At 39.7% G+C, this 25,132-nt stretch overlaps 1 protein-coding gene across 11 annotated transcripts in view; it reads right to left on the bottom strand.

Moving 5' to 3' along the window:
- Fas3 (fasciclin 3) overlaps positions 1 to 25,132 on the bottom strand; it is a 557,696-nt gene that overhangs the window by 19,942 nt on the left and 512,622 nt on the right. For 4 of the 11 annotated variants that reach the window (XM_076422127.1, XM_076422131.1, XM_076422130.1 and 1 more), the window contains 7 exons: positions 16,269 to 16,595; positions 15,299 to 15,433; positions 15,039 to 15,221; positions 14,208 to 14,392; positions 11,044 to 11,185; positions 10,173 to 10,223; positions 7,341 to 7,454 (listed from right to left, as the gene is read on the bottom strand). In XM_076422127.1, the coding sequence (XP_076278242.1) occupies positions 7,341 to 7,454; positions 10,173 to 10,223; positions 11,044 to 11,185; positions 14,208 to 14,392; positions 15,039 to 15,221; positions 15,299 to 15,433; positions 16,269 to 16,595 (1,137 nt within the window). Of the gene's footprint in view, positions 1 to 5,772; positions 5,797 to 7,340; positions 7,455 to 10,172; positions 10,224 to 11,043; positions 11,186 to 14,207; positions 14,393 to 15,038; positions 15,222 to 15,298; positions 15,434 to 16,268; positions 16,596 to 25,132 lie in introns of all 11 variants that reach the window. The other 7 variants (XM_076422128.1, XM_076422137.1, XM_076422129.1 and 4 more) reach the window with 5 other exon arrangements.

Raw genomic sequence — 25,132 nt, 5'->3', positions numbered from 1 at the left:
CGGTTTATAATCATAACATACACAGGCAATTCATCACACTAAATGTATAGAGTTCATAATCCAAGCAGAGGTAGACGTGAGAGTGAACGTGATCGTGGAGTAGAACTTCAAACACACGTAATGTCAGCTAATACACTGAGAGATCGTGTGTTCTCGGGTGGATAAAAAACGGGGATCAGGGAACGATGGGGTGTTCGGGTGAGTTCAGGGTCGCTAGAGGGACGATACAAGCATGCTTGAACGGTCTAATATATTCATGGGAGATAGAGCTGTTCATTCTTTCACCTGAGATCGGGAAATGGCCCGAGAAGCGAGCCGAGCGAACGAAAATCGCCATTCGTCGGAACCGACCGGTTCGATTCGAACAAATGTCACCACACTACTTGCCTTCGCCGATTGTTTGTCGTTGCTTGTCGCTAATGGAGACGTTCTGTGCTCGCAGAGGCGGGCCTAGAGTGTCGTTCGAAAAATTTCACGAACAGAAACAGCTCGCGCGGAGCTTTCGGTTTTGTCCACGCTCGCTGCTTCGCTTTTGCTTTATCATTCAGATCTTCGTATTCAGCGTGGTTCGTGTAACGATCGATGGGAGTTCGATGAAAAAAGTTATTCACAAGCTGCGATCTCTCGTCGTCGATTCATAAATGAATTTATCTCGTGTTCCGAAGAAATAATAAGGGCTTGAAATATTTTATAAAACGTCGTGATAATAATGGTTCGGCTTAGGCAAGGAATTTTTGCCCAACTCTGTCTGTTCGGAGTCTAGAACGTCGATGTTCCGAGTCTTTCAAATACTTGCCAGCGTGATCCTTCAATTAAGAGCAAGGGGCCTTCGAACCAGGTGCGTTCGTGAATTCAAATTTTCTCTTGGACTTTCTCACGACTGTTCTAATGATTAGGTCTCTTAACACGTTCGCTATCATTATTCTCTCCGCAAAACGTTTTCACAGGCTACGTTTTTAATATTTGCATCTTCCTCGAGAGATATATTCAAGAATGAGTATTGGATCGAACGTACGTATCTCGTCGACGAACTTGTGTAACTTTGTAAGTATGACGGTCAGGTTTCATCAACCTTTGCTAATGACCACGTTCAATTCCGTTTCATACGTCCGAATGTAAAGCAAATGCATAAAACACGTGAATGCGATTAGAATTTTAAATGACAGAGAGCTCGTAAAATTCTATTGACTTTTTTCCGCTCGCCACGTGGAGACTTGCGATGACGACGAATCAGTGACACGAGTGACAACGAACGTGTTAATACATATTTGACGAGAGTGAGAAATAAATGGCCAATCTTTTTGTCACAATCGAATACATCAGTTGTTTTTGTCTTGAGGAGTTCAGCAAGCAATTCGATAGTTTTTATTCGGATACGGGTACCTCTCTGTAGCTGTTTGAGATTCTTTCGGCATTTTCCACGGGGAGCCATTGATTTTTCACCGATACATCGAAGTCTCTTTTTTCAGGAAGTTTATGATGCCCTTTCGACGTTTATTAACGGACAACGCCATCGATATTCCGTTCGGCGATTTTCCACCGACTTTCCACGAGCCATCCCGCCGCCCACAAACTTTCCTCTTCGCTGGGAAATTAGTTATCGCGCTTAGTAGGCCGTAAGGAACAAACTTTGAAAAACATTGCACGGGGTAACGGTGAATGCGATATAAATTAAGTACTATATTAGTGCATGCAGTGGAACTCGGAAGCACAACGTGCACGCTCAAACGCGATCGAGGTGTAGATTAAAGTCGATTTTTAACAGAACCGTCGTCGTCTCTCATTCTTCCAAATGATTTACGTCGACGCTACACTTCTTCCAACGAGCGCATGCCTCGGCAAATTAATCATCGAACTTCGCGTTTGATGCAAGAACCGCTTCGGACGCCTGTCGTTGCGAATTGCACGCAACTTGTTGACCATTAACAAATGAAACGTGGACTCGACGTATTTATAGAACATTTTAACAGAATCTTTAATAACTACTGCGAGATGTTTGTTTAAATTCTACATTTATGTATAAAAGATTGCGCACATAAGTACAGTGGGTGTACAAAGTATTCGTACACCTTTTAAAAACTAATAACTTTTTTATAATTGTAGCAAATGACTTGATTTTTTATGATCAATTAGAAACACTGATTTTAGAACATTTTTATTTGGGTCCTTAATAGGGTTGCCAGAAATGTTTTATCCAAATATAGAAGAAATTGTGAAAACTGCAATTATGTGTACATATATGAGATAGGTTCAAAATATAGGAGTTCAAGTAAAAGAAGTGCACAGCACATTCTAAACTTTTTTATTCAAATAAAGATTTTTGAAAATTATATGCTATTCAAATATGATATAGGAAATCAAGTTCAAATGTAGAAGACCCATATCAAATATAGAAGATCTGGCAATCCTAGTTCTTAATGAAAATTTAAAATATATGTTTCGTAGATCTATGTTAGTTATACACGTACTGAAAATTTCATCGAAATCGATTGACGCAGGAGAAAACGTCACGCATCGAAAGATGTACGATTATGTGGATTTTAAGCAGAAATGATTAAATTTTCAGCACGTGTAGGGTAAAGTGCCCAAATATGGTACAGTCGCCTATTATGACACTACCTTATATCTTGTACAGGAGGAGTCGCACTCTAGTGAGAAAATCCTCAAACAACAGTTTACCATGTTTACTCAAAAATGTGCAGTGTAATCGCATCATTCTATATGTAGATTTTAGTATCGATCCTCCGCCATTTGTGTCTCCACGTGTTGAATATTTTTGTGGTCAGATTTTCGATTATATCTTTTTCGAGGAGGGTAAGTGATTTTGAAATGTTTGAACATATCTGTAGTTTCAGTTTATTTATATTAATGTTTGCCAACTGTTGATTTGGGCTGAAATTCATATTCTCTTTATCAGTAGCTAGTATTATCAGACCACGTGGAGTTCCCAATATGGCACCACCAAGGGTTTCCTAATATGGGTACAGCTATATTGACGTTCTTGTGGGTGCCGAATATGGCACTAGATGTCATATTAGGAACTCAAGGTGTACCATATTAAGAACCCCTTTCGCTGAAACCTGCAAATGACACACCACAAAAAAATATTTTTCCCAAGCTGTATTAATTTTTGAACATACTTGAATTTTTTGGACGAAAAAGAGCATTCTAAAATAATCAAAAAATGACATCAACAAGAAGAGGTTCCTATTTGGGCACTTTACTTTAAATTTTCATTAATGAGCCAAATAAAAAAGTTCCAAATAATGCCTTCTTTATTTCTGCATGTAAGCTTGTAAATAATAATTTTCGGAAAATTTTTTTGCACATCATTTCATAAACCAATACTTCTAATTGATTATAAAAAATCATGTCGTTTGGTATAATTATAAAAAAGTTATTCTGTTTTAAAGGGCGTTCGAATACTTTCGTTACCCACTGTATGATGCAGACATTTCTGTCACGAACGCATCACAAATCCGCAGTCCACGTTTTGCACGTTGATTTTGATTCCGAAGCGATTCTTTGTAGTTTTCTTTGACTCTCCACAACGCGTTCATCGAGCGCGTGTCCCTCGGGCATAAATAATAAATCAAATAAACAAGCCGATGAATAAGAATTTTTATTGCGGCCGGGAACAAGCCCGTCGATGTTTTCGAGGGAGAGAGATCGTTAGCAGAAGATCGAAATATGTCAATCGTTAACCGATAAACTGATCATTCCGAACAATGAAATTTTGATTTGTTCATACGTCGCGCAGACTTCTGCCGCGAATAATCAAACTCGCGTTCGAGCTTTTCCTCTCTCCTCGTGCGCGTATTATCCGCGAATCCGAGCGCGCCGTTCTTTTTTCTCCTTTTCCCCATTTCCCATTCGCGTCCAGGCCGGATCGAATGAAATTAAAAAAATGAACGGAAAACACATCGGAGCCATAGAGATCGATCGCCACCGGAATTTATCCGCGATCCGAACGCGCGAGGGTCGACGTTAACATTACGTTCGCCGCGATTTTATTTCCCGGCGGCTTTGTGCGGGGCAACTTTAAACACCGGCGATGGGGTTTTACCGTTCGTTTTTAAATGCAAAGCAAACATTTTCCGTTCGATGGATCTGTTTGTCCAGACAAGCGAAATGACTCGTTTGTATTTTACGATTTTTATTCTCCCCTTGGACTGTATACCCGTGTCACTGGTGAACACGTTTCGAATATTTCAGAGAACGATTACATATAAGTTACAGCGACTCGGATTAATATTTGGACGCTCTAAAAACGACGATAACTTTTTTATTATTGCGAGCAATTAGTTTACTACAGGATGTGAAAACATTTCTTTCCAAAAATTGCAATTGAAAGGAATTATACAGTGGGTGTACAAAGTATTCGTACACCTTTTAAAAACGAATAACTTTTTCGAAATTGGACCCAACAACTTTAGTTTTTTTGAGTCGTTAGAAGGATTAGTTTATTAGCTAATGTGTAAATATATTTTTTTAATTGTTATTGGTCGCAATTGCGAAGGAAAAAGTAAAGGTGACTATTTTTTAATTTTTTGTCTGTGCCTGTAATAAAAATTGAAAAAACATGTATTTTGTAAATCTAACAATAAGTAACTTATATACATGTACAAAGTTTCAATGAAATCGGTTGACGCATTAATTGATTTCGATGAAACTTTCGCAGTGCATATAATTGACACACATTTTTCAAAACGTATTTTTTAAATGTTCAATACAGACCCACATAGAGAAATGCAACTTTTAGTATTTTTTCTACAATTCCGATCAATTGCAATTATCGAAAACAATTTTTTCTATGGCTATCCAAAAAAGTTCAAATCGTACAGTACGATATTAAAAAAGTTATTGTCTTTTTTAGAGCGTCCGAATATTGATCCGAGTCACTGTAGGTGTTTTACTAAATTTTAGATATGGGGATATAGAAAACTTTCGATTGCTTTGCAGGTACTCGTGGTTGCTTATCTAGCAGTCAACAGCTAGTGTTTGACCCTTGGATGGCGGTGTGTGGGTCCTTTTTGACCCTTCTTTTCTAATGCTTCTGGTACGACATTCAATTTTGAAGAATGACTTGAATTTTCGGTAAATACACTTTAAAAATTGTTTAGACTGAGTGAACAAACGTTTGGAATAAATCAGGGGTCAGAAACTATATCTAGAAAACACGAAAAAATCAGGAATTAACATGAAAATAGAAATGAAAGCTATACAATACGTATAAAGAATTCGTAAGATAAAATCAGAAACGATTCTGAAAGGTCAATCAATGAAGAGACATTAAACATTTACATGCGGAAACCAGTCGAAAAAAAGGAGTAACATTTTGACGTTTACGTAGTCGGAATATTTTGGAGAGTCGGAATAGCGTTTGAAAAGAAATGAAAGAATTGATAAGCGTGTTCGATCGGTTCTAGACATAGCAACACCGTTCGGGAAGTGGTCGAAAACGCCTTCCGAGGGTCAAAGGACACAGAGACGGGGTTCGGTGCAGTGATTAAGTGGTTTGCCCCGTCGATGAACTGGGTCGACAGGCGCGATATGCTCGAGGAGCTTGATAAAAATGGTCGGTGGGCAAAAAATTGTGGCGAGCAGAGAGACGAGCTGATGATGAACGAGGAGGAACGAGCAGTACTTTGTAGATAAGGGGGAGGGGGTTCGGTTGCTGGTAGTTGTTTTGCTGCCTGAGGTGACTTACCCCTGGACAGTGTCATGCCTAGAGTACGGAATCGCAAGGTAATTGTTGATGTTTCTCCTTACTCTTTACTTGGCCCGACTTGCATGCTGTCCTATCGGTAGCGGCACAACACACAAGACATTTGTATACATACAAATATATATATAATATATAGATAGATGGATAAATATCAAATAAATAGGCATTTTAAATATTAAGGTAGTGTTACAGCTGCGGGGATCGTGTGTACCTCTAGAACAATACCCATCGCACGCGCATACATTTCATTTTGATTATAGTTCCTCTCTCCTGGTACACTTTCTCGCTATTCCACTCGTTGCACTTTGGTAAACAAACACTTTCACGTGTATAGTCATCGATAATTGTAAGGTCTTTTCTTAGTCTTGTCAAGTAACAATGGGAATTTCGGGATTCGCAAGTATTCTCTCCCTACAGTCACTCTATGTATAGTTATAGAGAATATTCGAATTGTTTCAACTTATTAATACTTGTTGTCTCTCTTACTCGGACGTCTTTGGATCGAAACAGGACTTGTACTTGACTAATTATATTTATTAAAAGTGTGTTTCTTCCTCCAATCATTTTAAAAAGTTCAATTTTATGTTTCGTACTAAATTGAAGTCTTTGTGACGAGATCAAAGTGTGATCATGGAGAGGGAATACTGTCTCTCTTTTAACCGAAGCTACATTTATCACTGTTGATTCCGCAGAAATTTGACATTAAAAATTGTTTATTAGAAAATTGATCTGTTAAGAGGGTAGACACCTTTCTCCACGATTGCAAGGGTATGGGATTCGCCTTCTCATTAATCGATAATACAAACACGGGGTTTTTCAACACACAAAACGCTAGATAAAAGATCGATCAAGGGCGCTGTCCCTCAAAAGTCCTATTTTTTCGGTTACGAGGTGTAATTTGCATTATTCGGAAGCATAAGTTTTTGACTACTGAAAAACCCCGTGTTTGTACCATCGACAAAGGCGAATCCGGCACCCTTGCAATCCTGGAAACGAGTTCACCACCTTTAAGAACGCGCATTGGAGGTTAAATAGAGTGTCTCCGATCTTTATTTGAAACAAAACAAAACGCGTGCTCGTTTCATTACTATTGGAAGATTATGGCAATGTACTAATGTAGCTTCGGTTAAATACAATTGCAGAATTCCTGTCTTGACATTGACCTGCGTGTGGGCAGCCGATCTATCAAACGAAACGAAGCGACAGAAATAAATGACGAGAACAATCAGCTACAAACTGTACGCTTCGCTGATGCGAACATCGACGACTAACAATTAGAAAGTGACTCTCTTGTACATCGACAACAAGATCTATACAAAAACAATCGAGAAAGGGGGATGTTGTCGTCGCGAGATCTAACTATATGTACACCTTGCGTTAGACGGATTCTCCTTGTCAGCCTCACAGAGTGTGAAACGTCGCTGAAAAAGAGAACCACGATCATTTTCGGATCGATTCATCGCTAGTGTTATCGTTTTCATCGTTCGTTGTACGTCTCGACAAAGCAACAGATGTACACGAAAAATCGCCAGAGGGTGGAGAGGGGGAAAGGGGCACGTGGCTGTGAGACAGAGTAATTTATGCGAACGGTTGAAACGAGTGATGTACTCACCTGGGAAGCACCAGCGGCCGGTTGCACGGGCAAAGATGAACAGAAAACCGATGAGAATCAGCACCAGAACCCCGACGACGATTCCGATGATGGAACCAGCGTCTAAATCAACGCCTGAAATTTCGTAGAACGATCTTTAATCAGTCCCGCAACGATTCCTCCACAATCATCGATTTCATATCATGCTAATCATTACTCGTAGATTGCAGCAGCTACGCGGTTTCAAGATCGATCGCGGTATTGTACCAGACAATAATTCGCTCGAAACGTTCCGTATAATATCCGACATGTTTCACCGAGAATATCACTGTATCGGTGTTCAGTGTCCGTACACGCAAACTCGCACAAATAGGCCCGTGACACATATTGAAAATTGAAAAATATGTATCTTTTCTGAATATCATGCGCCGGTTGGTTACTGGGTACGAGTGAAATTTCGGTGATCGACGGACACAGCGTAAGCCAGCTGAAGCGTCGACACTTCAAAGAGACAATGGCGGACTAATAGCGAAAGTTCACGTTCGGAAAATAATTGCGCCTTTTCGTTTTATTGTCCGGCAAACGTCGAACAGAGATGCAAGCGCAAACGTGAAATATACGCTCCTTACAATTAGGTTCTCGGAGGTACATTCAGGATCGTCCTAATTCTGCGAACGATACGTAAACGTTATCTTTTAATAATATGATACTTAATTAAATTGCCGTTCAAATGACCGGTTTTAGATTTTTCATTTCACAGTTATTGAAATTATGAAGTTGCTTACGTGGAAATTGATTCGATAAATTTCTTTATCCAAGCAGATATCGCAATAAACATTGCACGCAATTTAAATAAATAGAGCCTCGTCATTTTTGTAATGTAAAAAACATTTTAATCACTTTTAGTGCTCGGTAGGTTTAGTGTTAATGTTTCTCGCGGATTTGATGAACTTATGAGAAGAATGAGTAGGTAGACAGGTAGACTATAAAACATTCGGCTGACTAAATTAATTAACACCAAATGTACCAAACACTCAGAGTTGAACAATTACGCAATTGAATTACATTGTATTTCAATTACTAAGTATTTTAATCAGATGTGTAATTGAAATACAATATAATTGAAATGCTTTAGTTACGCTTGAAATTTTAAAAATGTGTAACGCAGAAGTTATTTCTGTTCAGATATTATAAATTTATAAATAATAAATTCCTTCTGTTTGAAACCTTCACATGGATTTTTCAACCTCTTCTTACCTATTACTTTATTATTCTTTAATTTTTAATGTTAATTTAAGTACATCGTAATTCGTAATTATCGTAATTTAATTACAAAGTATTATTTTATAATTGTACTTTACTTGCAATTGTAATTTAATTACAATGTATTTTATAATTGTACTGCAATTGCAAATATGAATTACATTGTAATTTAATTGAATGAAGAGATCTGAATTATAAATTACAATATAACTGAATTACAATGTAATTCCATTACTTTGTAATATTATAATTCCTGGAGTAATTCAATTGTAATTCTGCACAACTCTGCAAACACTAAAATGGATTAAAATGTTTTACCTTATAAAAATTGACAAGACTGTATTTACTTGGATTGTGTACAATTTTTATTATAGTACGTGCTGGAGTAAAGAAAATTGACACATTTCATATAGGTCATATGACCTGCAGTGGTAGGTTTACTGATAAATTGAGAAATATCTTTATATTTAATTTCCGTCCCTAATCGTATTACTAAAAAATAAAATACCATTCGCATAAGGAAAATTGAGGATGTACCACTGAGAGTCCAAGAGGTAGCACACTTTCGGTCCGGGAGCGTAAATTTCGGGAAAACGACTTCGAACAGGCATTCAAAAGCTTTCTCTGCGATTGACGACCGATTGAAACGCGGCCGAGCCAATATTTATGCAAAAAAATATATGCTGCAAAGAAATGAGCGGCGCGTGTATGTGTGGCTGTGCGTGTGTTGTTCAATACCGACGAAAGCGTTAATTTATAGAGAAGCAATCGAACAGAAATCTATTCGCGTTTGATCGAAAATGTGAATCTACCATTCGCGGCTTCAGTGAGATGAATAAAAATGTAACATTACACACACACACATAATATATGTATACATATATATATATATACATTGGGACGCGTGTGCCGCGGCGCGGAGTTCCATTCACGTGGTTCCATTGAAAAATCTCGATACCGATAACGCTATACATAGATCGAGGGAACCTAAAAGCGTCGGGGAAACCGCCAAGCGGCCTTCATTTCGCCAGCTGAAAATGCTACGATTCGAGCCGAAAAATTTACTGGAAAACAAACGGGCCGTGATAAATACTTGAACAATTTTTTTGTCGTTTCAAACATTCACCACCCACTTCTTTGAAATCGCGCGATCCGGATCATGTGCGAGATGAATATCGCGTATTTTCCACAGCCAATCGTTATCGCTACTCGAATAAAGTTTACGAATGGGGAATAAATGATTGATTCGCTTTATATTGCATCGTTCTTTCCGCTTCTATTTGCACTGATCGAGCGGCGAGAAATATGTTTCGATTAAACGTGTAACGAAGGTTTTTAATTTGTGATTGCGGCGAACCTTATTAAGTGAAATTTCTGTCTTGTATTCTACGATAATTTAACAAGTCTGGTTTTATTAAATTCTCTTACTTGAAACGGGTAGAACAGGAGTTTAGATTGCAAGATTTATCACGGCAATAATAAAAATTTACACTAACAATATACATTTTCGAATGATTTCGGATGGAACTCGACGCCGAGGCATCAGCGTCTCGTCTACTTACGTATAATAATTTGAAAGAATGACATTACCTAGTGCGTGCATGTGTTCGGAGAGCTTACCATAGAAGTGACTCAACGCCCCTGTGTGTGTGCATGCGGTGAAGGATTGATATCGTTAGAACACACATAAAAAGAGTACATATACATAGAAGAAGAGTGGCGGAAAGAAAGAGGAGACGTAAAGAAAATAGAGAATACAGCACAGAGAAGTATTCTAATTCATATTTTCGGCGAGGGCCGAAGGTGTAATGATGCCTGACAGTACGTGAAGGTGACAACGAACGTGACGTAGATCGATAGACAGCGAGTGAGTATGCTCGGCTGGACGAGACGAGAAGTGACGAATATGTAGTGCGTGAGCTAACAGCATGATAGACAGCTACCAGTGATTTTCGAACGTTTTTCATTGTATAATTGCCAATGATTACACAGCTACCTCGACAAATAATTGATCATTGTTTCGGTAAAAATCTACAGCTGGAAAATATTTCAAGATAGCATTCGTGTCGTCGGGAAGGTCCAATGAATTGCGAACAGTTTCTTGCGACAAGAGTTGCCAGTCAGTGTTGCCAATAACAGTTACCGTAAAAGTATTATAGTATCGTCGTTCGAGACCACCGTAAACAGAAAATTTAGTATCTTGTTTTGTTGCAATGAATCAGCGAATTGCAGATGTTCTTATTTCTCATGAAACGTTCGTAGAAAGATCCTTTCAATGAATGAAATTCGATAGACTTGAACGAAAAGAGCTGAAACACTGTTTCGTGAGGTTTCTAGAAGTGACGTGTCCATTTGCATGTATTTTTTGGCAATGAAACTTTAGCCCTATTTTGCTACACCGGTGCAAAGTGTGGGTGGATGATTCGCGAGACTTTAACCGCGAGCGTTTCGTGAGATTTACCTGCGGGTTCTGTGGAAGTCGACAAAACGATACTGTATTCGGCAGCTCCTTCGTCGTTACGAGCTTCCAGGATGTACTCCTTCTCTGTGTCGGATTTCTGAACGCTGTCGATAGTGAGGATCACGCTCCACGCTCCTCTTCCCTGTAACAATAAACACAATTTATTTATAATTCATCCTCTTCGAATTCTGATCTCTCTCCAGTTAAGATGCAAATTTTATCATAGTTTTCCGTATCGAGTTCTAAAAGATAAAACGTTGCGTACATGAAACAAATTTCCGAATTTAGAATGCGCCGTATTTTTTTCATTCATGTCCAGCCTCCAAAAATATTCGCTGATGATTGAAACTTGATACAGTTTTTTTACTGAATTTTTGCTGGGCTTAAAAACATGAGAAGTTCTACAATTTCGAAGTTACTATACCGCGTACACTGGCGGATTACAAATTGCTAGGAGCATGTGAAATAGTTCGATTACAATGCGAAGAGCTCCATTTTATGCGTTTAATTCCTAGGGAGATTATTTTACCGAACCAGTCAGCGTTACAAACCAGACATCTGTAAATATCGGTATCGATTTCCCGTGGTGCCGATACGTGCATCGAGTTCCATGAATATAATGTTGCAGCGTTCATTATCGTTATTTTCGAGTTTTACACGTTATATTCTATTTGCACAGATTCGATCGCTTGTATCCCGTTAGTCGAGTTTAAAATATACCAGCATTACACGTTTTTCACGAATTTTAGGGCATTCTCGTCGTGAAATCGTCACCTATCGTTGCATATTATAACAAACGTAGTGTTGAACAAAAATAAGCACACAGCTAATATCCACTACGAAGAGAAATTGAATAAGCGTTCATTCAGTGTGAAAAACTGGCTTAGCTGTGCCAATATTTTTGTTCGCAACTATATGATTCGAAGTTGACGTTTCCACAGAGATTTTCTAGTCGAATCGAACAAACGGCGACGGACGCGAGAGAAGAGTTTGCCTCGCGCGCGGCAGCGACGACTTTCAATGCCGCGATTTCATAGGAAAAAATGTAGTTATTCCTCACTGTCAGTCGGACGACAAGCCGAAGAAGAAAACAAAAACCGTGGCCCGCCCAATTGTACCGTTTCTATGGCGTTCCCTGCAAACGCTCGCAAAGATCAACAACGTTTTTCGCCGCGCCTGATAAAATGGCTGGCGAAGAAAAATCGTCCTCGTCGTACAAAGGGATACGCAACCGTTCCCGATGACCGTAATTGCGTTTTCATGGAAAACTGGCTCGCATCGGTGAACAGCGCGGAACCGCGATTTTCCGTCGACAACCGAAACACTCGGCAAAGCTATTCATTGCGGGTCTAGGCGAGAGCGGCCTCGAATAGAGGCTTTGGTTGCTTCGTTCGCGGCGATGTTGTTAAACTATGCGGCCGGGAATAAAGAGCAAATTTTTGGCGTTGAAGCGCAACCGCAAAAATTCCGACCCGCTCCGCAACAAGCATTGGAAACTCCCAGTGGCGGCAACGACTCATCCTTAATTCCTCGGAGAAATTTCAACTTCATTGACCAACAAAAATAGGAACATCTTTTCGAACATTCGAATCGTGTAGAAAAATCTATAATAAATATGTAACACAGAGAATATGTATTATAACAAAGCAAAACAAGTTAACAGCGGGTTGATGGTTGATCAAGCGGCACGAGAGGAGCATCTCGTCGATAAATCGATACGGTTCGAGCTCGAATTGTTTTTACAAAACAATCTGCTTTCGGGGGAGGCACGAACAGTCGAATTATTCCGAGCGATTGCCTCGGGTCGATTTGTAGCGTCCGAGTTCCCCGGAAATTTCATTAGGGCCGTTCGATTAGCAAGAAACTTTCGAGTCACGCGAATACTGAAAAAATGCTAAGTGCGCAACCGTGCAAATGGCCGCTCTAGAATGCGGGGACACCTTTGTCCCAATACCTTCGTTCTTGTTTCCATTTACTCCTCGGCTGTTCCAATTTGCTCGCTCGCGAGGAAACTCGTTGATTCGCGATTCGCACGACCATCTTTCCCTGTTATTTGACGCGACGCACCCCGCGTTCGTCGAACCCCCGTTCATTGTTCACACGTCTCAGAATTTTATTCTTTGCCATTTCTCATCTCCTGGCAATCGTTCGAAGATCTTCGAGAAATCCTACTGTACAGTCTACTTCCCCGATATTCTATTATGTTGGTTACCGGAATATCGGAAATCGTTGCCGTTACAATTCCATTTTAACACTCGATGTCAACTGGGACGGGCACTCGCAGTTTGAGGAACTCGACGGCGCTGTACTCTATCGATTGAACGAGACAATCGATTTTACCACGTTATTGATAAGGCGTATTAGACTTTCCAAGCAGCTGGCAATTTGATTCGTGGCTGAAACTTTTCCTCCGCGGCTTCCCGGATTCGCGGAGCTGCGTTTTTGTACAGTAAATCCTCTATAAACGCAAAAGCCTCGGAGAGCCCAAACGCCCCAAAGGCCGAGCCCAACGTAGAGAAGAGGACTGCGACTCTCCGCGTCTCTTTCTTTCCCATACGCTGTCCTTCCTTGCGCCCGAAACGTTCATCGTCAATTAAACCACTAAATACAGTTGAAATTATATCGTGTTTGGTCTCATTTTAATCAGAAAAATGCCACAAATATATTGGTGAAAGTTTCATAAAAATATATAAGAAATAATAAAAAAGATTTTATATTGTAATTACGTTGTGAGGACGCACGGGCCTTCAGTAGTGGTTCACACCGATATACCCGAACCGAGCTCAGATTACTACAGTGGAGGGGATATTTTTCTTGCGTTTATCGTGTACGGCTTTTCGCGTTTATAGAGGATTTACTGTACTATGTATTTTCAAAAATAGGTACCGAGCCGTTTTGCTCGGCAATTAAACAAATGTATGTGCTTTGTTCTGTACTGAATTTTTTATAATGCCTCAATCTTTTGGTGGAAATATATTCTCGTGTCAAACTTGTTATATAATATATGTATTTAACGCATGAAATAAATATGTCAGCGTCTACCACCAGCCTGAATGGATAGTTTAACTATCGCACGGAACGTTTTGAATGACAAAATAGAATAGGAGTGCGTTTACTCCGAGTTTGCTCGATCTAAAAAATGAAAGATAGTCTAGGAAATTTACCAAATCGACGGCGGTGGAGGTCTCCAGTCGGTTGCTTTCGTCGGGGCGACCCTCGGTGATCTTTTCATCGTTCACGCGCCACAAGAAACGCGGCCTTGGGTTCGCATAAATGGTTACGTTCACGATCCCCTGACGTCCAATCACATATCCGAAACGCTCAATGGTTGGCTGCGGCTGCGGGGGATCTGTAAAAGAATTATTCACGCTTAGCGTTCTGTTTCGCTGGAAATTTCACGAGGATCGACGCGCCTCCGATGCCGCTGAAAGCGTATCTCTTCAGCTTCGAATGAAAATTCACGAATGTGAAAGTTTCAAAAGATCGTAATCCACTGAGGCGAAACTTTATCTAAAATTTTCCCAAAGCACATCCTACATCCGTTGAAAGTTGTAAAAATATATTTGGAGCTTCCCTTTTCTGATTCAGATGTTAGAATCTCTTAAATTCAGAAGTTATGATTCACAAGCAAATGATCTTACGAGATTGAACCAATGAAGAAGTCGATTTATTAATTAAAGTACTGGCATTGGTGATCAATAGACTGCGGATCTTTATGCAAAATAAAAATTTTCCACGTCGCTTACAAGATGCAGGATCCATATAAAAATTTATTCTGATCTTTAAGAATTGTAATCCATTTGAAATAACATACGGGTGTGCTTAAATCGTCTTAATGTGTTTACTGTTTTAAATTACATCCACCCATCTTTCTCATAAATGCATAAAATCCGCAGTCTAGTGATCAATTTACCGCGATAATAAAATTTTCCTGATCTTAACTAATAAGTAACTGCTTAAGATAACCGATTGCAGGAAAAGAATATAATACTTACAGTATACTTGCAACTGCATAGTAGTTTCCTTGGGCTTGTCAAGGGCAATGTGACTAGCGATGCATCGGAGAACCTTGCCATTGTCAGTCCAGTCCACGCTGCGCGACGCGTTTTGCATTGCCAACGAGTGGTCGTTCACGTTCGAGTCGTAAATCAGTGGCTCGTTGCCGATCGGTTCGTCGTCTGATTAAAGAAACAACATATAGAAAATTGTGTGGCTGTAACGCGAGAATATGAATAAACTTTGGCAAAGTAATTACCAAGGAACAGCGAGACATTAGCTGCCGGTCTTCCACCAGGGGCAGTGCAAGTCACTTCCAGTTTCTCGCCCTTTCTGTAGACCTTTCTACCGTAGGATCCAGGGTTCGTGTTCAGCTCTGGCTGGTTCGGTGGTTCTGAAAATTAGATAGATCATATTACATATCTAGGATTCATCGAGGTGTCCCCCGGAATAATTAGAAATTGGCGAGTGGTATCCAGAGATAACGTCGTTGAAATGTCTGTTATCGAGTTAAGCTTAATTTGATTTCTGCATGGAAAAGCTACATGTTCGATTAGAACAAACGATGAATGTTTAATAAAATGCGGAGTACGTCAAACTAATTTTACAGTTCAGTTATCACAGACACACACATCTGAGAACGTCGACGAAATAGTTCCTTTCCCTATGAAGTTGTACATTTACATCCCCCGCGGATCGAATGTGCGCAAATTTTTATTCAGATTTGGCTGGGAACACCCCTGAATCTCGATACTTCATTTATCTCGATCGACTTTATCCGAAACAGTAATATCCTCTCACAGTCTCTTATTTCTCCTCCCGTAAGCAATTCTCTTAACGAAGATTAATTAGTTCTCGAATTCTCTGACGTGGCCTCCCATAATACTTCTCCCCTAACGGTAGAATACTTTTTCACCAGCAAGAAAATCCCGGAAGCTTTTAAGCTTCTACACTGCTACCCATAAGTGTTCGCGCGCATTTCAGCTTCTTCCGTTGTTTATTTTTATTCTCGGAGAACAATGTAGAAGGTGAAAAGAACTTTTCGAAACGAGAATGAACACTATTTGATCAATTTTCTTGACTGTTTGTTTTACCGTGCTGATCGATTTCGCTAACCGCCTGAAACATCGCCGGTGACCGACACAATGGAAACACGGAGGAGTTCGCTGTCGGTCACCGGTGACTGACACCTTGGCGAGCGTGTTAATTCGAGTTTAAGGAACACTCACTGGCAACAACGATCCTGACGGACGCCTGCGCTTCCGCCCGGCTGTCAGTGGCCGTCAGAGTGCACTTGAAGATACCGTCGTTGCTCTCCTTGATTTTCTCGATGTGAACCCCGCATTGGCCCTCGTCTGTGCCCGCACCGTGGTACATGATGCCGTCTTCCGGTGGTTGCCCCTTAGACAATACCATGCCACCATCTTCGCCAGGTATCTCGACACGGCATACCTGCAAAGGTCTGCCGACTCTGCACAAGATCTGTAGACTCTCGCCGAGCCGTACCGCCACCTGCCCCTTCGGCTCGATCTCCACGACTAGATTCGATTTCGATGCTGAAACAAACATAAACAACGATTAATTATTATTCGGACAGGAAAAGATCTTGGACCATGTATACTTATAGATCCGGCTTCAGATAACGTGTCTTGTTCCAAGATTACGTCGTCTACTACATACAGTCACTGACAATTTAAAGTGGACACCCTTAAAAATCGCTTAACTTTTTAGAAATTGGACCAAAGGACTTGAATTTTTTTAAGATGTTAGACCGGCTAGTTCGCTAGGGAATAAGTAAACAAAAATTTGATACGATTGCAATTGGTCGGAATTATGCAAAATTTTTAAAAATGATGTTTTGTCAACTTTTTTATCTGGGCCTGTAACGATAATTTAAAAAATGCGTTTTATAGATTTCGGTAACTTATATGCATACCGAAAATTTCATCGAAATCGGTCTACATTGCAATGAGATACGTTTAAAGATGAGAGCTTTAAGGGTGAAAGCATTTCGCCCTTACGTGATCATCTTTAAACGTATGTAGCTCATTGCAATGTAGACCGATTTGTTGAATTGAATTGACCATTGTTTTCAATACATTGTTGTATACGGAAAATATAATCATCTCGGTTTTAAGGAAATTAATAACATACATATTTATTAGACTCTGTTCAGCATCGTATATCGTAAGGCAAGTGCATCTTATTTTAATGTTGGTAAGTTTCCACATAGGTAGTTGTTAACTTAAAACGTTAGATATTCCATAAGAAAGTAATAAAGATCGATTTGAGTCAATATTTTAGATGCTTAAGTAACTTTTATGCGTTGCGCTACATATTACACATTTCGCAAGTTTCCGGATACTTTTAAGCGGTAGTGTATATGTTCTAAGGAAGTCGCTCGAAAAGGACGGCGGGATGGGCACGCCCCGAGTCACACATATATTCCAGCAAAATACATATTAGCTAAACGGTCACATACGTAGCGTGTGACGTCAAAACCTAAACATTAGGACCAGTGCCGCCAGACTGTGGACACTCCGGGAAATGCAGTTACCCTCTCTCTAATTCATTAAAATCTGAATCAACTGCAAGAGCAGAGGGGATACCAAATATCCGACAAATATGAGAGAAATGTTCAGCAGCGTTGTAAACTTAGTACAACATTTCTTTAGAAATAATGTCTTTGTAAAATAAGAGGGTCTCAAAGACACCAGCGACGGTATATCCGTTCTTTCAGAGAAGCAGCATTTTTTAAAAGAAGCGGAATCACACATTTTTCATATTTTGTAAGCAAGGAGCCCGTGAAGCCGAGCCAGTCTTTCTAGGGTTAATCTCCTTTTTGCGGGAGGTGAAATTGAATTACCGGACGGAGCGGGGAACTATCATAATTCTTCATAATTCTCGACTTTCTTGTCGCGGGCTTAGCGAGTTTTCACTCTCGCGGAACATGTTTAAATACGCGTTTTTTATCATGATATGTTCATGCTATACGTCTCCGATTAGATGAGAACTTCTTGCAATGAATTTAAATGTAACCGTAGAGCTTCGGATACTTTGATCAGTGTAGGGCACACTTAATTGTGAAAAGTGGATTGGAGGCGTCTTTTCAGAGCCCATAACGGAACAATTTTATCAGATCTTTTATAAATTGTAACTTGAATTCTGCAATGTTTACGGTTTCAACTACTAATATTCATATACAATGATTTTCATTAATTATAATTACAGTACGGAAATTGACAATTGACTGCTACAATGTAAAATAATAATTCGCTTACCCACTGTGTACTTATCAAACTGTTTGAACTGTGGACCGATTTTATTGAATATGGTCTTATTCGAAATCTTATCAGCGGTTTACATTAGCAAACTGCCTTTCAATTTAGAAAATATTACAGGCGTGATGAGATATTAACTAAAGAAGTTTCAGGTTAGGTTAGAATGCCCGGTTTACGAGTAAAGATACACGGTAGCGACAGTCGACATCGGTACAGGGTGTTTGGTAATTTTCTTTTTAACATTTCATACGGCAGCCTGAACCACGCTTACCTCGTCAAGGAGTTAGAAGAAGCCGATCTCCGAAGGATTGTGGGAAATGTATCCTCGGTAAGTTTAATCGACAGCCTCTAAAGGACTCGTCTAAACTGCGGGAACGTTCTCGCGAGGGAAGAGATCGAAAAACGATTCCTAGGTCGCACGGGAAGCGAAGAGCTCTCCCTTCGCGTGCAAGATTTATGAGACAAAAAGGGAAGTTGATTAAATCCTATCCTATCCCCTTCATCGCTCTCGTCGTGTCCCTGTATTTTCCTTGTTCCGACACGCGCGGCGAAAGTCGACCGACGAACTTTCCAACCCCCCTTTTCTCCATTCCTTGCTTTCATCCCACTTCTACGTTTCTGCCTTCCACCGAATATCGCTGGCAATTAGGAAATTTCAATATTTTAGTTAACCTCGCTTCCGACTTATCGCCAGTCCTCCTAAAGTGAAAATTTAACCGGTGTTCGTCGTAACATCTCTGCGACAGCGACGAACGATCTCCAGAAGGTTAATATGGAAACCCTGGAGTTCATACAAAAAACAACGTTCGAAGAAACTGGTGCTCGAGTTCCAGCATTCCTAAAAATCCATTTAAACAGGCCCCTGAATTTTTGCAACCGAATAAAATACTCCCTCTGTCCCATAATAATAGTAGCAGTTGACGAATTTAATTTGTCTCGTGCTAATAGTAACAAAAGAAAATAAATATGGAACGCAAATTATATTTGTAGCTCATTACAACTTCGACTGATTTTGATGAAATTTTCAGAATATGTTTAATTGATACAGATCTACGAAACGTGTTTCATAAATTTAAATTTATAATTTAAAATTTAAAATTTATAAATTTAAATTTTTGTAAGAAAAATACAACTTTTAGTATTTTCTCAGCAATTCCGACAACTTGCAGTTTTTTTCAAAAAAATTTTTGTCACGTTGTGTAGCAAACCAATTGTTCTAACTTCTCCAAAAATTTCAAGTCGTATATTCCAATATTAAAAATATTATGGTGTTTTTAAGAGTGTCCGAATATTAGTGGGAGTCACTGTACCCGTGAGCTTAAAATTATTGGAGCCATCGTTCTTCATTGCTTCCAGCATAACTTGTTTTTTTCATCTTACTACTACAATGGGATATTCAACTGAAATAAAACAATTTATCTCGTTCAGCGGATAAAAATTAAAAGACGTGTCAAAACAAATGACAGATGTCACGAAACATTGATTATGATTGACGGCTTCGCAATTTTGTTTAAATATTCACTTGCTACTATTATTACGGGACAGAGGGAGTATAACTGAAGCAAGTGAGAAGTTATTGATACGCACTTCAAAATGGTAGCATTAGTCAGGTACGTACAGAAGTACAAACACGTTAAAATATACATTTTCCAAAGCTCCGTATAAGTGTCGCATTCGATCCGAAAAGTGGACGACGATTATTGAAAAATGTCTGCCGGTATAATCCACTCGAGGATTAATTTCGGCCCCTTCCGCCGTGGCGGAAATTCGAAACGAGAAAAATAAAAAACAAAAAAATGCCCTGCTCTCAGGAATTTCCTTCTGGCCTCCACCACTCAGCCGCCGGTTTTCCGAAACTTTCTGTAATCGTGGTGATGTGTAATGGATAACGAGAACCAGCAGGCGGCGAGCAGTCTGCTTGTACTGTAAATGAACAAAAGTTTCGGCGCAAAAAGCTTCGGAAGTATCGACCAGCCCCTCTAGCCGGAGGGTGGGCCAAAGGTGAGAACGTGTACCGGCGTTTTCCATTAATAACTGTATTGTCAAACCGGCGTTCAGCGTTCCCGCGCACGCAGAACGCATTATAAGAGTGTGATTCAGCTTCGGGCTGCGAAACCGTAGTTTCCCGTGGCGGTTTGTTCACGGCTTCGCGCTTTTAACAATAACATCCGTTGTCTCGAAAAATTGAAGTGTACGGGACACAATGGAAATCGTGCCGAGTAAACATTAACAAATGGACTGAGACTAACCAGTAGACTGCGGATCCTTATGCAAAATATTCTTGTTAAAATATAAACAAAGTACATGAAAGGAACGTCATGTACTGTGCTATTTTTAATATAGTGCGACAATCAGTATTTTTCAGCAAGCTAATATTGAACAGTATAATAATAAGTTCGCGAGGTCATTATTAATTCACCCTGTAATTCGGACAGCACAGGATAGCGAGAGAGTGGAAACAAGAGATGTTGGGAAGATTCCGCGAAGAATAAATATGCAGAAGGGTTTCGGATAAATATTGTACATTCCAATTAGTCGAGTTTGCAGTAAGTACAATTAGCTGACGAATAATTTTAGAAGTAGCTGTACATCGTGACAAAGCAGAGAGGAAGAGAGAAAGAGGGAGGAGGGGTTGTAGGGGAAAGGGGGATGAAAAAGCCCACCGGCTTCCAATATTGGTTAGTTCGCGGCTTCACACTTTTAACAACACCATCCGTTATCTTGAGAAATCTACGGGCTCAAAGTTTCCTGGTATTTTAATACCGTTCGATAATTAATTATTCTCTGGTCGTCCAACCGCACGGAGAATGTTCGAAAATAGCTGAAAGTAATTCTGTAATGGCCGGATCTGAAGCCAGACTATCAGGTTTTTTTTCGCGCGCATTTAGATCAGTAGTAGCTTCGTCCAAAGTGCGTCCAGATATTATGCGAATTACACAATTTCTCAATTATACTGAAAATAATTTGTTCACGTTATCTGGTCGACGTCGGATCCGTTTCGCCAGAGGATTACGTGTGCTGTTTACTTACATATGCTCTACAGAACTCGAGATCGTATTTACATTACCTAACTAGCATTGAAGTTCCTGTTCCTGGTACATGGCGCGAGAATGAGGAACTTCTTGCACGCGATTGTTCCATAATTGATTAACGCGGAACGCAATGAAATTCATTATTCCGACGTGCACGTTGCAAAATGCGTGATGTTCCACTGATGCTCTCGTCCCTGTTTATTCATCAATTTTTACTGCAGATTCGTGTAATTCAAGGGTTTATATCATTTTAGACGAACAATCGAAATTTTCAGCAGCTTCCAGACACTGCAGAACATTTTTCATGTGGTCTTGTCTAAATTAATGTTTAAATTCTTCTTCTATGGCTTTCTTTAATGGGGTAACACAATTTTTGGAGCTAGTCTTTATAGAACGAGTCACTATTATGTATCACTACACATCTTTACGCAAACTAAAAATTGTCTGCATCGATTGCAAGAAATAGAAACTAAATTGAATGTTATTTCTTCCCGGAATGATTTTAATAGAGGAGAAATTATATTGACATCTTCAATTTTAAAAATTTTTCAACAATTTTGAATTTTATATACTTAATTTTATACTCATTATAAACAAAAATAGTTACTCCTATAAAAAAAATCACACATGTACTACGAATAAAAGTATACTGTGTGCAAAATACGAATGGAAAAGGTTCGATAGCTTTCTCCGAAAAAATTTCAAAATATTCGATGGAAAAGCGGCCTCGAAATCGGGATTATCGGCTTAATTCGAGTCCGAGGTATCACGCCAGAGAGATTTAGTTCCACAGGCGGTGGTGAAATTTCGTTAGAAGGTGGCATCAATCTCGAACGAGCTGGAAACACCGCTTCTCACCGGGCCGAACGCGCTCGATCACGCGCACGACGCCATTATGATAATGCACCCGAAGAAATATGATAAACCGGGCGTGGCTCGGGTAACGATTATCATATTTCATCTGACACGGTTTTTAACGCATCGAATAATAACTAGTCGCGGATTGTATCGGTGGTTCTTGTCGGCGCGGCGTTCTCGCATCTCGAACGGATCGTTTGCTTGATGAATGGGCTGTCCGCGAGTTTTTCCGACGGAATAAATAGAATAAGTAACCTCTGAAGAAGTTTTACCGCGTGGCAAAGTGGGCCGGCGTCCGCCTTCAAATATTTTTATTCTTTCATTCTTTTTTTAACACGTCGAGTACTGAAAGCGATTAGTACACTACGGATCATTATGCAACTTGCGATCTTCGGATATGCCACCGGTGCATAAAGATCCACAGTCTAGTAATTAGCGTGTGTTGCTTTGAAAAAGCAGAGTATTGATAAATACTTGAATAAATGTATCAAATACAAAGACTTTGATATCCACGAGGAAGGGATCGTCCAATTTATACCGTAAAATATTAGTAAAATTCATTTCCTGTGCGCAAAGTAAAGAATTCAGAGGATCAAAGTAATAAAAATAAATTACCAAGTCCATCGCGAGCTTATTTCGCGATCATACGTTTGTTAACTTCATTTATCGTTCGAGTGAAAAGCTGAAGCTTCGAAATTGTACATCCGGCACTACACAGTGCCGGTACACAGTACAGGATTAATTTTTCCCTGGAATAACAATGCTACATTTGTTTTCTCATTACACGTTTCTCTGCACGAACAGTATAACACATTTATTCTGATAATTTTGTTAGACCCGATGTTTTGCAGTTACATCGATACTTTGTGAAACTTTCGATCGCGAACATATTATGCCGACAACAACGGTCCATAATTATGATGACGTTACAGTGAATTATACATATTTTAATGCATCCCCCGCAATCCCGCATGAATAATGAAGCACGAAGCCACCGTAGCTGTTGAAGAAACTGTCGTGAATATTTGTTGCCGCGAATATTTCGTTTTAATTTATTTAAGGCTCGTAATTAAATCCCGGCACGAATCCGCCCGTGACTGCGATCGTTCGCCCCCCATTTTTTTTTTGCCATGGCGTGGATGGAACAAGGAGGCGTCTTCCTTTCGCTCGGTGAAAGAACTCGCTAAACGATTTCCTTAGGAGAAAAAGAAGTCTTCTAGACGCTGATTGTCTCGGCCGGATCCTTAACCTGGCCTGGTAAATGAAAATCCGTGATCTTCACTCTCATTTACTTCTATCTCTCGCAGTTATTAATTCTTTTTAACGAAGCGCTCGAAAAATACCTTTGTTGCACGAGACTTGAATGCAAAGCCTTCTGAACGATGAGAATATAGTAATTATAAAATAACTGTCGGTTACCTCTCTTTCATGCAGTTTAGTAGCACTTTACGTGAAGTGCGTTGAAAACAGTGTAGTTGTAAAACGAAATTCAGAGAGCAAAGATGAAACTGCGGACTTTTATACGTGAGTGGCCCACACGGGAAAAGCTGTGGTTCGACGCCCTAATGGCAGGTTGCGCATTGAGCCCGAAATTTGAGGATTTAAGGAAACTATCGACATTTTTGAGAATATCAAAATCGAAGTATATTCTGTTATAGACGGCGTAAGAGAAATCAAAAGTATTGGCAACTAAATTCGCGACCTTTTGTTTCGTAATTCTTTTATTGTATCATTATAACCACAACAGTGAACTTTCCTTTGGAAAGCACTGAATTTTGCGATTAATTTGATATAAAATACTTTTTCTAAAAATATATATATATAAAATACTTTGTTTGAGAAAATCTAATATGATTTAACCTGATTAAACACATATTTTATGCCTCTGGCCAATTTACGTATCTCAGAGACAACGAGCGAAAATTTTTAAATTCAATATTCGTCATAAATGTTCATAAATGCTGTAAATGTTTTTTCGATCCGGTCTAGTAACGAATTGATGCTTTAAAATATCAGATCAGTTCGACTTCTGGTTAAATAAGCGGAATTTCCGAGCAGGGGAAAAGGGATTTTTCCGCTATTTTTCGCAATTGATTCGAGTTCATGTGGTACGGTTCCGTTTCGAAATCCGTCACCGTCAACGGCAAGTCTTTTGTCAAGTTATAAGCGTATTAGGGAAATGCAAACGGGTCCGAGATTCTCATTGGCCGGTCGCAAGGGTCTGCTGGTCGGCCGATCGTAAACCCATAAATCCCATTTGATTTTCCGGCCGTCAATTTGTTACACGGCTGACGTCGCGATCTAATTTGAAGCGGTGTGCCCCCTGTGGCCCCCGGTGGTCCCCATGACTGCCGCGGAGGACACCTCGCATTCCGAAAACCGCAGCAACAGATGCGATGATTTGTGGACAGCGGCCGTGCATCGTTGAACCCGTAAGGTTGATGCACCTTGCACGCTGGCGATGTTGCGGCCAGCGGCAACATGGTGTCCGCAGTTGAAATTTCACGGAACGAATGCGACGATGCCACTGTGGTCAAAAGTCGTCAAAACGCGGAAAAAAGTAAAATTTTTTATCTCAAAATCGATCAGATCCCAGATATACTTGAATGAACATACGAACGTTTAAAAAATGACATTTTTCAAAGTATATATTAGGCTGACAACTAAGTTCGCGATCTCCGCATTTTCTCAAACAAAGTCATTTATGTATATTTTTTAAGCACGAGTATTTTATATCAAATTAATCGAAAAATTCAGAGCTTTCCAATGATATCAGAGTTAGGCATTAATCGATTAAAATTTTAATCAAGATTGGTTGATTAATGTGTACGATTAAAAAAGGTAATCATTGAAAAATCGACGGTTGATTCAATCGATTGATGAAGGTGATCGTCAATCGTTGATTAAAAACAGAAATCATCG

Source organism: Lasioglossum baleicum, chromosome 4, assembly GCF_051020765.1.
Source record: "Lasioglossum baleicum chromosome 4, iyLasBale1, whole genome shotgun sequence".
In the NCBI taxonomy this organism is placed as follows: domain Eukaryota; kingdom Metazoa; phylum Arthropoda; class Insecta; order Hymenoptera; family Halictidae; genus Lasioglossum; species Lasioglossum baleicum.
This window is presented reverse-complemented; position numbering and strand designations above follow the sequence as displayed.